Below are 16,427 nucleotides of genomic sequence, written 5' to 3' on the forward strand. Positions count from 1 at the left end.
TATCCAAAAGAAAATCATAAAAGATGTCTACTGTTGAGTGCCTACACCCTGTAGCCATAAAAACAATGGGCAAACCAGGGTATTATCAGTTTGAAATTACTCAATATCCTACAAAATGATGGAGGGACTATTTACACTCATAAAAGGAACGTGCCGAAAGTTCCTTTTCTAATGTAGCCAAAGTTAATATCCCTTTTGATATTAGATCTTAAATAGATGAAAGATATATGGATTTTCATATCTGATTCTATCATTTATGTTTCTTTTTAGACACAGCTTTCAATGCTCAAGAATTGATCAACAATTTTTCAGATAATAATTGCTTAAACGCAGCGAAAACTTAAATTTTATTTCTAATTATCGCTAAAAAAAAATTTCTGAAAATATGAAAATATTTGAAAGTAAGGAAATCTGCGGTATACCGAAGATTTAATAACCTTGCAGATATTTGCCTTTTGCAGATATGTCAGAATAGTGAAGCTCCTAAATGCTGAGTTTGATGGAAATATCTTGGAAAACGAAATATTTTGCCAGACAAGAACCCATTTTACGACCGATTCTTCCTATAGAGCTATAGACTATAGTAGTGCGATCTTAATAAGACTTGGCTAATATAAAAGACGCATAGTCTAACTAGTAAATGCTGGGTTTGGTTAAGATATTTCTCTGAAAAATAGAGTTTTCCTTGGAAGAACCTACTTCTTGACCGATTGTTCCTACGACAGCTATATGATATAGTTGTCCGATCCAGGCAAACATTTGTTCTGTCTGAAAGACGAAAGCCAGACATGTCTATATCAACTCGTCTATTGATGCTGATCTAGAATATATCTACTTCATGAGGTATGAGATGTCTCCTTCTATGGGTTACACATTTCATGATAAAATATCCTCTAAAAGGGTATACGAAACTATAGTAAAGGTTCTATTCACAGCTGAAGTCTTTATTTTTTATAAGCTGTTTCGCTTTTTCCGTTCCGAATTACAAAGTGTCATCTCAAGGTCTTTAAAATATTAAATCTCCTTGTATAAACACAAAAGCTACGAATAAATACATGTGCATGGCAACACATAGCAGGGTATTTTGCCGCCGGCGAATTCATCAATTTTTTCTTTACTTTTTTATTTGCTTAACAAAATAAACAAACAAAAACCAAAAAAAAATGGCAGGCACGTGTCGCGCTCTGAACTCAAAATTTAATTACAGGTAAATGAACAAGCGAGCAATCAACCAATCAATCAATCAATCAGCTGGCAACACTTTATTTGATTTGCTTGGAAATTGTCTTAAGAGCACAATTCGGAAGAAAAAAAAACAGGCAAAAGGAGGAAATGTTAAGTCAATAAAGGTTAACAAAGATGCAAAATAAACCAGGTGCAAGAAGAACAATAAAAATAAGTAGAAGAATCAATCGAACAGGCAAGTTCAACTTTTGTTTAATCAACCTTCGTTTCTGTTTATTAGAGACAGATTTACGACTGCGTCACATCCTGTACAGGTTCACAGAGCTGCGCAAACAAAGCCGAGAGAAACAACTAGAACAACAAGAACTTGAACAACAACTTGAACAACAACTAAAGCAGCAACAAATTCATTCATTAATTGTCTAGCCATTGTTTTGGCCACAAAAACTATACAGCCCTGACCGCTGCTGACATTAGACCCAAAACATCGGCTGCCCGCCCAACCTTGAAAACTATTGGCAAAAACAAAATCAAATAAAAAAATCTATAAACTTTGGCTATATGGCATGGCCCCGCCCCTGCCAGACAACTGAACAATAATAGATAATTAAAAATTTGAGCAACAATTTTTAATGCATTTAATAATAAATATTTATCGTTAGTTTTTGCTCCTGTTCCCCGCTTCACACGCTTTTTTTTTTGTTTTTAAACAATGTGCCACATTTAACAACAAAACGGCTCGTTTTTGCGCACATTTTTATGATGGTTGGGCAAATGTTTAGAAAATTCGCTTTTACGACTAATATCGTGGGCAGCCAGATATATATATGTATATATGCTCAAATATATACGATATGTAGGCAAACAATTATTGACTATATTGTTGTAATTGTTATTAGCTTAAAAGACTCAACTTTCAGGTCAATTGTAGAGCTTACGATTTCAGCTGATATATATATATATATATTTATTGTAAAGGTCTATAAATCTTTTAGTCAGTCAGGGCAAACAGTTTTATATATAGAGATATATATAATTTTGATTAAGACTTCGAGTCATTTTAGCTCCGCGAGACTTTCGAAATTAGCTAAAAGTAGAGATTAAATATTTGAAATATATATATATATGTATATATCCTTTACCATAAGCAGAACTAGCTTAATTTTTTTTTCGTTATCTTCGCCATTTACAAAATATCGATAAATATCGATTTTATGTTATCGTTTTATAATCATAGCTCGATAATTATAATAACCTAGCTGCAGTTTGGTATATGAGTTCCAGTATAGTTTTTAAGAGAGAGCCATATTAGTCAACGCTTTGAATAGATTCGTTAGATTTTTCCTAACTGCCAACAGAAATCTATTACTAATAAATTTTAAAATTTTAATCAGTAGTGCCCATTATAGCCATATGATATACTCGGGTTAGAATAAAAACATTTAGTATATTAAATGTTATGTTAACTGACTTGGTCGTATTTGCCATCAAATATTATTGAAATATAATGAATTTTGAGATTATATCAAATATGCACAACACTTACCTTAACATGATTTTTATTGCAATTCCAATCGAGCAGTTTAAAGCATAGAAATTCTGTGCACCAACTTTGAAAAGGAACTGAAAAAGAGTTTGAATAGAAACGAAAATAAACTAAATAAATCTAAACAGATAACCGACTAAATATATAGTGAATATTATTTACTTTATGTTTTTAAAAATGCATAAAATAAAAAGGATTAATTAATTGAAAAACTTTTTAGCATATTTTGCATGTTGAAGTTTCTATATTTGTTTGCATTTAGTGTACATAGATCATATATATAAATATATTTATACATATATAGATATAGGTAGTATAGTATGGTAAGATTATATACAAGTTCGTAGAGTAGGCTAAAAAGTACACATAGATATAAATAAAGTCTAACATATACAGGTGTCGGCATAAACATAAATATATACTCGGTATAGGTTTTAGATATAGGGCTATGTACTCTATTCAAAATACATATATATCTAGATAAGACAACACTTAGATAATAATTGGTCATACATATAGTTTATATCCTTTCGTATAACTAAACATTACATTCTACATAATTGCATTAGTTGGTATCGTATATGACGTCTACATATAAAGTAAATAACGCGTACATCACACAATAAATAGTTTAAATATATATATATATATATAAAACTACATATACACATAGCTGGATATATATATGGATAGATATATGTATTTAATAAAAAACCATCGTAGCGGAAGACTAGAAAGGTAACACTAGTGGAAAGTGAAGTCCGTTTACGTGTTTTGCTCTAAGTGGATTTACGATCTCTCGGGGTTTACTTGGTACAAATTTCAACTACTTACGTAGTTACATACATACATATATGTGCATAGCAAAAAATTCGTCTATAGGTATTATAGGGTATTCCGTGCCCAATAATATAATTTGAATGAGAAATTACTTCTCGAAATTTTCTGATCTTATAGATCTCTGAAAAATTCCGAAATTCCCAGAGCAGACTAGACGCGGCGCAGCTACTGCGCCATATCCAACGCGTGAAGACTTTCGATCTCGGGATCAAAGTTGGCATCACATGTGGATAGCCAATCCCAGACACGTCGTCGCACCATGGTCTGATCTATGGGTATATCGAGTCCATAGCTGGACATCATGCGCTTGAAGCGCAATTTGTTCTCATCGCCGGAGAGGCGTCCCTCGCGCTGATTCAGATAGATGCACGAGTCCTGATACTGCTGATTGGGTGAGATTAGCGTGGCCGATTTGGAGGCCGAGATGCGGCACTCGACCCAGCGATCCTTCATGTATTTGTTCACTTCGGTGATTTTGCAACGATCCTCGGAATCGTGACTCAAATACTTGCGGAAGCAGCGCATTAGACGTGGCGAGAATCGACGGAAACTGTCCGGCACCTTGGTCGTCTTACGCTGTTCGTATTTCATAAAATTAGCATAGGCCTGATCCTTGCCCCAATCGGCGGCCTGCCAGGGCGGATTGCCGGTGAGAATGTTGTACAAGAGGATGCCAAACTGCCAGGAATCGCTGATGGGCAAGCACTGGAAACGCTCGTTCTTGATCAGCTCCAGCTGCTCGGGCGGCACAAAACTGGTCCACGTATGCTTCACCTTATGCACGGGCAGACCCTTCTTGGTGGTGGCACCAAAATCGCACAGCTTTACGCGCGCAAAGTCCGGCGTGAACACCAGCACATTTTCGAGCTTGAGATCACGATGCACCAGATTCTTGGAGTGCATAAAACCCAGAGCAGAGCTCAATTGCTCCGCAATCAGCTTGCAGGCCGTCTCGTGCAGACCATTTGGGCCAATATTCGAAGCGAGATCTCCGTAGGGGGCGTGCTCCATGGCAAAGACAAAGTAGTCCATGGTCTGAAAGGCGACCGCATAGGCGCTGAGTATGTGACGATGATGGGATAGCTCATAGTTGTAATGGAACTCCTTCTGGAACTCCTTAATGGTCGTCAGCTCCGCGTGCACCGCCTTCAGGACCACGGTCGTATTTGTGGGTCGGTGCCGGCACAGCAGAATCTTGGCAAAACAGCCCTCGGCCAGCGTCTTCTCGATATTGTACTGATCGGCGAATGTCATCAATGGCAGTTCCACATCGGGTATCAAATGGATTTGACCCCCATCATTCTTGTCCGGCTTCCTGTAAATGCTGCTCCGGCGGCTCACCGTGGCGCCGGGCACCTCCAGTCGGCCGGTGCTCGTGCTGGTCGGTGTTAAAGGTGTGCTGCATCTCTTCTGGTTGTGGCTGTTGTTGTGATTGGTGCAGGTGCTGCTGTTGTTGTTGCTGTTGCGGCTGTTCGTGCTGCCGCCATCGCCGAACGAGCGACGCAGCCGGAAGGAGAAGGACCGTTTCTCTATAAGAAATAGAAGAAAAACCAGTGTTAGTTAAATATTTAAAGAGCTACTTAGATTAAATATGAAGTACAACTGCACTATTTTTCTAATTTAAAATAATATTTATTCTAAAAATAAAATATTATTTATTTCCTTGCAACTTTTAATAAAAATTAATTAGTACAATTATTTTTCTGTTTTCCTCGGACGATATACAAAGTAATTATTTAAATTTTTATTTTAAATCAATTTAAATTGTAAGCAAGTTATCTCTTTCCTTGTAATTATTGATGCTTAATTTTCAATTAATAACCTAACTTTTATCTAGCACAATCAAAAATTATTTTCAATAGCAAGAATTTTTCCTTTTTTCCTCAAAATGAAAAATAGAAAACAAAAAATAATCAAGTTGCATTTTTACTTAAAATCTTAGTAATAATTAATTAATAATATTAAAAAGGTACTAAGTATGTGGAAAATTTATTTTTAATTTTAAATAGAAAGCATTTTTGTCGAGAAGTATAAAAATTTCAACCAGAAATATTAAGTTAAGTTTAGTTTTAATTAAATAAAATATTTATTTGAAATAAAAATGAAATATTAGTATTTTTTCTCTTTTTCTCGAAGTATGTAAACAAAATTAAATTAAATTTTTTTTAAATATCAAAATAAATAATAAAAATAATAAAATATAAAAAAAAAAAATAAATAAAAATAAAATAAAAGTTAAAACTTAAAAACTTATAATTTGTTTCTTTTTTTAAAAAAAAATCTTAAGTTAAATTCTTAGTTTAAAAATTAATTGTTAAGAAATATTCTCGACCAATATAAAAATATCATCCAATAGTTATTAAATAACTATAATCTTCATTTTATCCTATCCAAAATAGATACCTAATTCTGTTATGTCATACCATTATCATCCTATCATAACACATCATACCTTTTGCTTTCTTATCCTATTCGATTATCAACACATCCCATTTTATCCTAAACCATGTATAACATTCTAATTCCATTCTAGCCTATTCATACCATTTGATCTATGAACCCGTTTCATCTGTTCCAATTCGATATATCATCATATCCTATCGTACTTTTAAAGATCGATTTTATTTGAACAGTATTTTTGATGCATTCCAGTTAAATTCCAAAATGCGATTAGACGCTTTGTTTATAAGAAAAAGTCATTTGAAGAATTTAAAAAAAAACAACACAGTATTTCATAAATTGCTGATGGATAAATGAGCAAAAATATTTTAAAAATTCCAAATATTTGCAGCAAAGAGCAAATTGCAATTGATCAAAACTAAACCTTGACCTGTTGCCCGGGCACAGGTGCCCGGAATCAGTGTCCAAAGCAATTGCGTTCGCACCTCTGTGCAGGGGGGGAAAGAGGGGAAAGGAGGGGGGCTGCCACTTGCCAGTTAAAGTGGCCTCTTTTTGAAAATTGACCAAAGTATTTTTGTAGTTATATATAATATATTTATTTTGTTTATGATTTATAACCGACTTTTGATGTGAACATGTTGCTTTTTTGCTTTTTATGTGCCACATTTTTTAGCTGTTTTTGTTTATTTGGCGAGAATTATTAATTTCGCAGCTAAAATAATACAAAAAAAAAAAAGAAAGGAAAACATAGAAAAACGCTTTGTTTTACAGCCCTCAAAGAGACGACGCCCACGTCCAGAGACGAAGATGTCGCCGAATTGTCTGTGACGAATGTGGCGAAAAACTTGGTGCAAAATTTACGCAAATCGCAGCAGATAAGAATCAGATCGAGCTATATACATACATATATATTTATAAATGTACAGACGTCAGAGTCGGATTGTTAGTCACGGCTAAGTTTTGGAATCCACAAATGTTGCCCCCGCCTAACGAAGAGCGTTTGATTTGAAAATTTATGGCCAGCGCGAAAAATCATTTGATTTTCGCTATAAATGAGACAGCAACAAGATAGACAGAAAGATCTATAAATATATATATATATATACAGATCGCGGCTGGAGGCAAATCGCATACATTTATAGGGCGTGATGTGATTTGAGAATTGAAAATCGTTTTTCGCCTCGTTTCTATTTCATTTTATGTCGCCGCCAACATCGAATCAGTGCAAATTAAAAGCTGATTACACGGCTAGAAAAATATAGAAAAATATATAAGAGAAATTATGGCCAAAAGCAAAAGGTATGCAACAAAAAAACAAAAGCATGCATTGCTCGGCTCGACTGAGGTGGCATTTAATTTATGGCTTGTTGCATTCCAAGTGTTTGGGAAACGATATTACAGTTGTACAGAAAGATATTGCTGCATGAGTTATGAGCTCTTACATATTGGATAGAGATCTAAATGTGTATAGGAAAGAGTTTTCTTTTTTTTCGTTTGCCTATAGACTGAATTCTCAGTGAACGGAAATTGTTATTGCTACAAGTCTTACAATATGTTTTTGTATCTATTTAAAGCTTACAATATTTGAAAAATAAAAAATTTTGAAAGAAAACGAAAAAGTTTGGAATAAGATATGTGATATTAGAGTGAAGGTTGTAAGGGCTGAGTTTGATGAAAATATGTTGGAAAAGAGAATATTTTGCCATACGAATCCATTTTTTGACCGATTCTTCCAATAGAGCTTTATAATATAAAAGTGCAATATTGACAGGATTTGGTTAATGTATAAACAGCATAGTTTAATAAGTAAATGCCAAGTTTGATCAAGATATCTGGACATATAATAGTTGTTCGTACAAGATCGTACCTTTCGACCGATTGTTCCTATGACAGCTATATGATATGGAGGTGAGATCTTGACAATATTTTTGCAAATATATAAAGAGCATAGTGAAACTAATAAATGATGAGTTTGATCAAGATATCTTGACCAAAACATAATAGAACTTAATTTTTTACCGATCGTTCCTTTAGCTACATGATATAGTGGTTAGATAGAAACAGACAGACGGACAAATGGATAGATATACAGAAGAGAGGTTAATGATAAATATTAACATATATATATATGTAAATTCCATTTTAAAAAAATAAGTGTATATTACTATATAACTTATCAAGGAACAACGAAATCTTATTTTATTTAAAAAATGTAAGGAGTAATTCAAATCATTTCTATTAATCCAAGTTTTAATCATTTTTGTGACTCTTAAAAACATTCACAGCCAAGAATTACTTATTTTATTAGATTATTTTCGGAAATAATTATGAAAATATTTTTTTTTAATAAAATCTTCCTATAAAATATATAAATTCGATTCTTAGTTAATAAAATCTCTCGAAAGTTTAAATAATTTTTTAAAGGTTTCGTCATCTCCAGCTAATTTTGATATATTTTTTAAAATATTTTATAAGAATATTTATATTAATATTTAAAGCTAACATATTTATTAAAGCATAAACGAAAATGCGACTAAATGAATTTGTAATAAATAATAAAATATTTAAAAATGTTTAAAAGTTTGTATAAACTTATGTTGGTTCCCAGACCAAATCGATAATGTAGTCCAAAACCCGTTCCCTCTGTTTTTGCTCTACAAAAGTTCTCTATGTGTCAAAACTTTTTAAAATCTTTTTGCTTTTTTTCATAGTTCTGCAAATCTCGCCTTACATATATATTAAATAGATGTTATTTATGTTTATTAAGCCATAAATAACACATAAAATTCTTGTTAACTTGTGCATTTTGATTCGACAAACTTTAATTCTTAAGAAAAGCAGCTTATGTAGTACAATAAAACAAACAAAAGTCTCAATTAGCTAATAGATCAATCATATAATGACGTGCTATATACGCACACTTGCGTCACGCACAATTCTTAAACTGGACAGAATTGAGCCCATTAACCCCCACAGCATGGGGACACGCACAGGACTGAAATTGAGTGAGATTTGTGTTTTTATTTTCTATTTAAATTTCTATTTCCGTTCCAGAATTGATTGGCTCGAGGCCAGCGGCTAGGCTGGGCGCAATAACAAATCCAGGCCCCTTAAAATTAAAAAAAAAAAAAAAGAAAACAAAAGCCCGAGAGCTCACAGAACTAATTATAAACCATTAAGAACCATCAGCAAAGATACAAAAGCCAGCGGTCCGCTCGTGCTCACATAAATCAAACTTTCACTTTTTGTTTCCGCCAAGCCCTCCTCCCCCTCCAATGCACAGACCCCCCCCCCCCCTACGCAGCACACTATATGATAAATTCGTTATGCCAATTTCAATTATTTGTTTGGCCGAAAGAGAAACACACACACACACTTTGCATGCCAAGAATAGATGCCGACAAAAGGGTCAACAGGCGAAATGCATTTTGTGCGGCTAAATTTAACGCGCAGAATTTCCTTATAAATGGACTGAAAAGCAATGCAAACAGTGGGTCAACAAATGCACTAACAGGCAGTCAGACAGACAGACAGACAGACAGACAGACAGACAGACGGACACACATTTAGCTCCAATTGTAAAATGCAATCGCATAAAGCAAGAGGAAGAGCGACAATGACGCCAGAAGATCGACCTGCACAACGCATGAGATATTCTAGCGACAGCCAAAGACAAAAAAAAAGATATATCGAAAAAAAAATAAAAATATAATATGCCGAATATTGCATACTCTTTTTGTTTGAAATTTGTACATTTAAAATATATATGTTTATATTTTAAAAAATAGAATAAAAATATAAATAAAATAATTTTAAAAAAAATATATAAAAAAATATAATATATATTAAAAATAGATACTTTTTGTAATCGGAGATGCCTTCGTAACTTTAAACTATACCCTTTATAAAACTAATGTTTTATATCGACGAAATATCCCTAAATTTGACTTTTAAACAAAAATTAAATGTATCTTAATAATAAGCTAGTTTTAAATATTCCCGGTACATTTTATTAATATACTACGTTTTAAAATTCTCTGTACAGAATCTTAATTTTCATTGAAAATAATTTAAATGCTTTAGTACACACGAATTTTTTAGAATATTTAATCGATAAACGCAACATTTATTAGCCTCGACTTTCAACAGATTGCAACAGATAAGTCAGAAACATAATATCAGAAAACCCATTTCACCAAAAATATTTATTCTAATGCATATTCATTACAAGAAATCCTTAATATCAATTTCGTCGCATAATTGTTTTAGAACTAATACATTTTCTGGGTATAAAAACTAGGTCAAAGTATATGCATGAACTATATCTATATATATAAGTATATATAATAATAATAATAATATAATAGTAAATGATATAATATACTTGAATACTGATAATAGAGTGTAGTAAAATTCTGCATATTTATCTGCCTATTAAGCAACCATTTTTCATAACTAAAATTAGCTTCTTTTATTTATTTATCCTTTTTCCTTTCTTTTTCGTATAATTGGTTTATAACTGGATTCGCATGTAGTTAAAAATAATAATAATAATACAAAATAATAGGAAACTAATAATACTACAATTAATAAATGTAATACAAATAATTTAAAGAATCCAAACAATAAAATAAATAATCAGATAACCAAAAAATGTATATATTAAAAACAAAAAGCAAAAGCTAAGAATAAAGTCTTCATCTAGAAATATAGCTGACAATAGTCTCATGTAAGATTTATATAATTTATCATTAATACTATTAACAAAACTGAAAGAGTAGCAGATAATGCTTAGGATCCCTAGCATATGTCTCTTGAATATAGCTCGATGCATTTTAAAATGTAAATATATTTGAGCTAATTTACATATGCTTAAATCGCAGGCGTCGCAAACGCAATAAAATAGTTGTGTTAACCCAATTTGTAAGTCAAAAAAAGAAAGAAACAGCAGCAACTGTAGGGTAGGTAGCCTGGCGCAGCATCAAATTGTATGACTGACTGCCAAAATGACTGCGCTCCGGCCCCGGGCCGGTCTACCCCTTGCCCCCGCCCCTGGCCCCTGGCAACGCCGGGTTTCCTCCCGCTGTGTGCTACGGTTCGTTTTTTCGGTACGGTGCGGTCCTCGCCTCGCCTTGCCTGCCCGGCAGCCCGCCCGCCACAGTTTGCGACTTTGGGGGCATTGCTGACGTCAATCGGCAAGTCGTTGTCGGTCGGCGTGCCACATATACAAACGCACACACGCACGCACGCACACAAATACACACACACACACGCGCACGCATGCACACACAGATTGAAATACATGCATAGATAAATGTATCTTTGGTGCTGCTGCGTCTATGCGAGGCAGCCGCGCGGGCGTCTAGCAAAGAGTTTTAGTTTTTATTATTGTACAAATAATACCTATAGGCACGCATATATAATCGGTGGGGGCAGGGCCCCGACGGCTATTGCCACAATCAGCGTGCTTAATGATAAATTGGCCAAGTCCGAGCACGTCGGCCCGGCCGTGCTGTCTGCGATATTAAATTGGCCAGTGCCAGTCGCCTATAAAGCTGTCCCAGACTACAGCTGGAGCAGGCTTATATGTATATATCAGACCGATGTCCGATGTGTACATAAAAGTTGCCACAATTGATATTGCCTAAGATCAATTATACATACATATATCCAATGCTTAGCTTTGATGTGGCAAAGCGCATATCGATTAAACATAATTCCCATAGAGCCGTAAAATCTGTGGGAATTACATATCTAAATATATATATTGTATATTGAATACTGCTTCAATGCTTCTATTTGTTATTTTTTTTATTATTAAGTACTATTGTTTACAATTTTAGAAACTAGGTCAACAAAAGATTTTTTGTTACATTTACAAGCATTTTGTTTGCAATTTGTTGTTCTTTCTAAGGGCAAACGTTGCTTTTTATTTCGAGAGCAATTGCTTTGGACGTGATTACGTTTTTTTAGCAGCTCGTTTTTTAAAATGTTATGTGTTCTTAAGTTGCTCTCGGTTATTTTTTTAATGTTAAGCTCAATTAGTTACAATTTTTATTTATTGTTATAGCTACCTAGAGGAAAATGCTATGAAATTTTGTATAAACTGCGTTGTGCTGTAAAAATATTATGTGAGTTGTTGGGCTTTCGTAATGTTTTTTTAGGGTGAGGTTAATTAATTATTTAATTAAACTTAATTTTACAAAATTGAAAAGAAGTACGCATTCTGCTGGTAATTACAAATAAGAAAATGATAATAATGATAATAGTTAGAATAATAAAAATAATAACAATAATAATAATGATATAATATATAATCATATAATATAATAAAAATAAAACAATAACAATAAAATTATTTTAAAAAAATTGTTCTGTTTTTGATCTAGATTTGTTATTGTTGATTTTTAAATTTTAAAAAAAATGTACTCTTTATTTTTTTTATGAAACTGTTTTATAGAGAGCATAAGAAATCTATAGAAATATCAATTAAAAAATGTATAAAATATATATATATATAAATTGTATTTATTTGGTGAAGGGATAGCTTGCATATTTAACAGAGAGAATTACAAAGTTATAATTATAATGGTTTGTTTTTTTAGTTAACCTGAACCCTTTGAAAAATGTAAAATGGGTATATAAATGTTTTTTGCAAATGTACAGCCGAGTCGATCTAGCCATGTCTGTCTTTCTGTCCGTCTGTCTTGTGTATGAACGCAAGGATCTCAGAACCCGTAAGAGCTAGAGACTTGAAACTTTGAATGTTAGTCCTCCTAGTGCCCAACGCAGTACGCGTGACTAATCGATAATTTTCCCCGTTTCCGAGCAATCGATAAATATCGATATCGAAATCCAGTTTTTAATCGAAATCCAGTTTTTTTGACACATGGCTTCTAGAATATTATACACATATCAAGAATGTGTCACTTATAGCTATCGTCAGCCCCGAACCCTACGCCCCCTAACGCCAGCTGAAGAAGAGCTCAGGGTATCCCCTAGTTGTCCACTGCCGAGTAGAAAATTACTCGTTTTTAATAAAACTTATGTAAAATGCCAGTATAATGTTACCCTTTATAATAATATGTAAGATTTCGGTATAAAGTTTAACCTGCATTGCTGAGGGTTTTCTTTGGGTAACATTTAGAAATCAATTGAAGAATTTCCCAGACAGCCAACAAATGTTGTACTTTGATGCGCCCAGCGTGAATTTTCTATTTGAATAGAGTAATTTCCACAAATACTGAACATTTTAAGTGCCCACTAGATATTATAATATAGCTTGATTTTGTTCAACAAAGTCTTCCTTCTGCGCACTAAAGCAACAATATAATAAAATTAAATATATAAAGCGAGTGTAAAACGAAATTTCCGTTGCGCCCACAACAAAAACAAGTGAAAAGAAATTAAAAAAAAAAAACAACATTTATATATATATACGAAAATAATATAATAATATACAATAGAATGAACAATGATGGAAACAACAAAATTTATATTTATAATAATATATATAAGTATAAAAAAAGTGTGTGTGTGTGTGTGTGTGTGTGTGTGTCTATCGAGGCTTTGCCGTTTTTTATGCAGCGTATTGTAGAAAATAAATAGATGTTATTTATATATAAAATAAATATAACTAATTGATTTTCTGTTTGTTTGGGCTGTATTTATAAAGCACGTATAATTCTTGGATTGCTTAGCCGGATGGGAAATATTTATAGCAAAAGTGGGCGTGTCCATATTATTGATATATAGAACAGCACTCGAAGTGTGTTGGATAGAAGCAAGCATGGACTTTAGACGGACAGCAGGTTCTGGGAAACTGCGCACATGACTAGCACACGATGAGCGAAAGAGAGCGCCAGAGAGAGTGGGGGATGGGGGAAGGGAAGAGAGAGAACGAGGGAGAGAGAAGCTTTTGACCTGGCCAATCTTGAAGCCACTTTCCAAGACCTGACAGCGGCCCTGCACCAAGTGCCATGTCACGGCTAATGAGGCCTCAAGAGTGCATGAAGAAAAGTACATGAGCACACACACACACACTCACACACACACTCACACTGAGCGCTGGCAGTATACGTACACGTACTCGCGTACAGGTTAGCGCCCACGCAACGCCAGCTAGCGCTTTATTTTCCATAATTTATTTAAATAGTTCCGCTTTTATGATATATTTAATGTTATTTACATTTTTAAAAATAGTACGCTGTAAACATCATCTATGGCTATGGCTACATTTTTAATTACGCGCGAAAAAAATATAAATAAATTAACGCCGAAAAAAAAAATGTTGTAAAAGTAAAAATGTAGCTGCCGGCTTTCAAGGTAAGGTCAAGGCAAGCGCCGACGTAAGAGCCAAGCGACAATATCATTAATCAAAATTCATCAGATTATAAAGACCGTATAACTGTAGCAAAGGCTTACGAATGTGTTACACGCCAAATGAACGTAATTAATTATAATTTATTTGCTTAAGGGCTTAGCAACAATTGTGTCCGGCGGCGGGGAACCACTTTCTGGCACTCGCAACCACTTTGAGGGTCAGTGCAAAAAAAGAAAAGGCAACAACAAGAGCAACAGCAAAAATATAAATAAAAATAATAAATAATATAAAACAAATAAATAATATACACAAAAACTGTTGAAAACAATTGTTCGTAGTGTGCACTGGTTAATATCTTTGAGAGCATTTTATCTGCTCGTTTTCGCGGAACACTCAGAACCAAGCACTGCGAACGGCTGCTCGTAAATAATTGTAAGTAATGCCTATAATAATAATATTATGATTGCGATTCGCACTAAATGTTTGGGCGATCGAATTGGAGCCAACTATTTGACGTCAACTGGCATCAAATTTGTTGTTCACTTTCCGCTGAGCATTTGTTAATCGGGAAGAGGAAATGATCAACATATTCAAATTGATTAAGCACGCGAAACTTGATTTGTGTGCTTAACAATCGATGGCTATCGATCAACTTTAATTGCACCTAATTTAACAGGCTGCCAATTGCAAACAATGAATTTTAATCGGGTATCTGTTAATTAGTGTGATCAAATTCTAACAAAAAAAATTCTAATATATAAAATAAAAAACCTCAATTAAAGATACCCTTAGGGCTTACAGACAATCTCATATTTGTATACTCTCTTCCGATAAACAATATCGTACAGATAAATATAATTCTAATCGATAGCCATCGATCAGTTATAATTGCACTTAATTTAACAGGATTAACCGGATATCCGCCAATCAGTGTGACCTTATAAATAAATATGTTTAAAAAATAAAAAGTATTTGCAAGCCGACCCGGCTTATGTTTACAAAATAATATTCTATGAAATATTCACATCAATTATAATTGGACTTCATTTAACAGAATGCCATTAAAAATTTACAATTGTACAAAAAATATATATATTTAATTAGATTGAATACAAAAATATAGCATTTAATTAGTTAAGCTCAGGTTTTATTATATATAAGGGAGACATATTATATTTCTTTTGTTTTTTTATTTTAATTATTATTTTTATAATTATTATTATTATTTTAAATACATTTACTATTATTTTGTTGTGTCTGTTGTGTTATTTATTTGTATTATTTTATAAGTCTTAGCTTTACTTAATTCTCTTGCTTATGGAAGATCAATCTTTAAGCCGAAACGAATTATGTAAAACTGCAGAATTTAGATGTTTTATTAAAGTATTTCAGATAAAGCTACAAAAATATTGCAAGATAGTGTCTACAGTCAGTTATAGCTACAAAAAAAAAAATGCTCGCATTTAAGCAACTTGATATAATATGCTTTCAGTTAATATACTTATTAGCCACTTGCTAAGCGGATCAGACTGTTGACGCCCTGAGAGCTCATTGAATATCATTCGAAGAAAGCAAAAGCGACCATAAAAAGCCGCCGCCGATAAACAAAAATAAACAGGAAAATTGTCAATTCAATAAAAGACAGAAAAACACATTGATCTCTGTGTTTTTCAGCAGTAAACACAGCAAAAAAAAAAAAAGCAATAACAAAAAACAAAAGAAAAACAAAAACAGCGAGAAAACAAAATACAAAACTCTGGGAAAAGCGAGACAAAAACAATAACAAAAACAATAACAATTCAAGTGAAAAAGCAAAATACTCAATAGGTTCAACACATCATGTGCTTAGAGTATATGAAAATCTGTACGCAATTGTTCGTCCAATACATAAGCGCAGAGACAAAGTTCTTGGCCGGCTATTGCACCGGTTCGAGCCAGTTTCTATGGCATTCGACCCAATTATTGGCTGATTACTTTGGGCCATTTCAATGGGGCCTCATGCAAATTGCCATTAATCGATTGTTTGTTAATGTTTTATTCTTGTCTGAGTCGCTTTTATGGCTTTGCGCCCACTATTCTATGTCATTCAATTTGGCTGCACGGTAATTTTCCCAAAACAACAAGCAATTAAAT

At 33.3% G+C, this 16,427-nt stretch overlaps 1 protein-coding gene across 2 annotated transcripts in view; it reads right to left on the bottom strand.

Annotated features, from left to right (window-relative positions):
- Positions 1-2,984: 2,984 nt before the first annotated feature.
- Positions 2,985-16,427, bottom strand: part of meng (meng-po) — a 38,081-nt gene continuing 24,638 nt past the window's right edge. The window contains exon 2 of one of the 2 annotated variants that reach the window (XM_064698144.1): positions 2,985-5,100. In XM_064698144.1, coding sequence (XP_064554214.1) covers positions 3,737-5,100 — 1,364 coding nt within the window. In that variant the 3' untranslated portion in view covers positions 2,985-3,736. The remainder of the gene's footprint in view (positions 5,101-16,427) is intronic. The other variant, XM_064698143.1, reaches the window with a different exon arrangement.

This window comes from Drosophila montana, unplaced genomic scaffold (genome assembly GCF_035044405.1).
Source record: "Drosophila montana isolate Dmon_TW-CO22-7 unplaced genomic scaffold, ASM3504440v1 contig_402_1, whole genome shotgun sequence".
Lineage (NCBI taxonomy): Eukaryota > Metazoa > Arthropoda > Insecta > Diptera > Drosophilidae > Drosophila > Drosophila montana.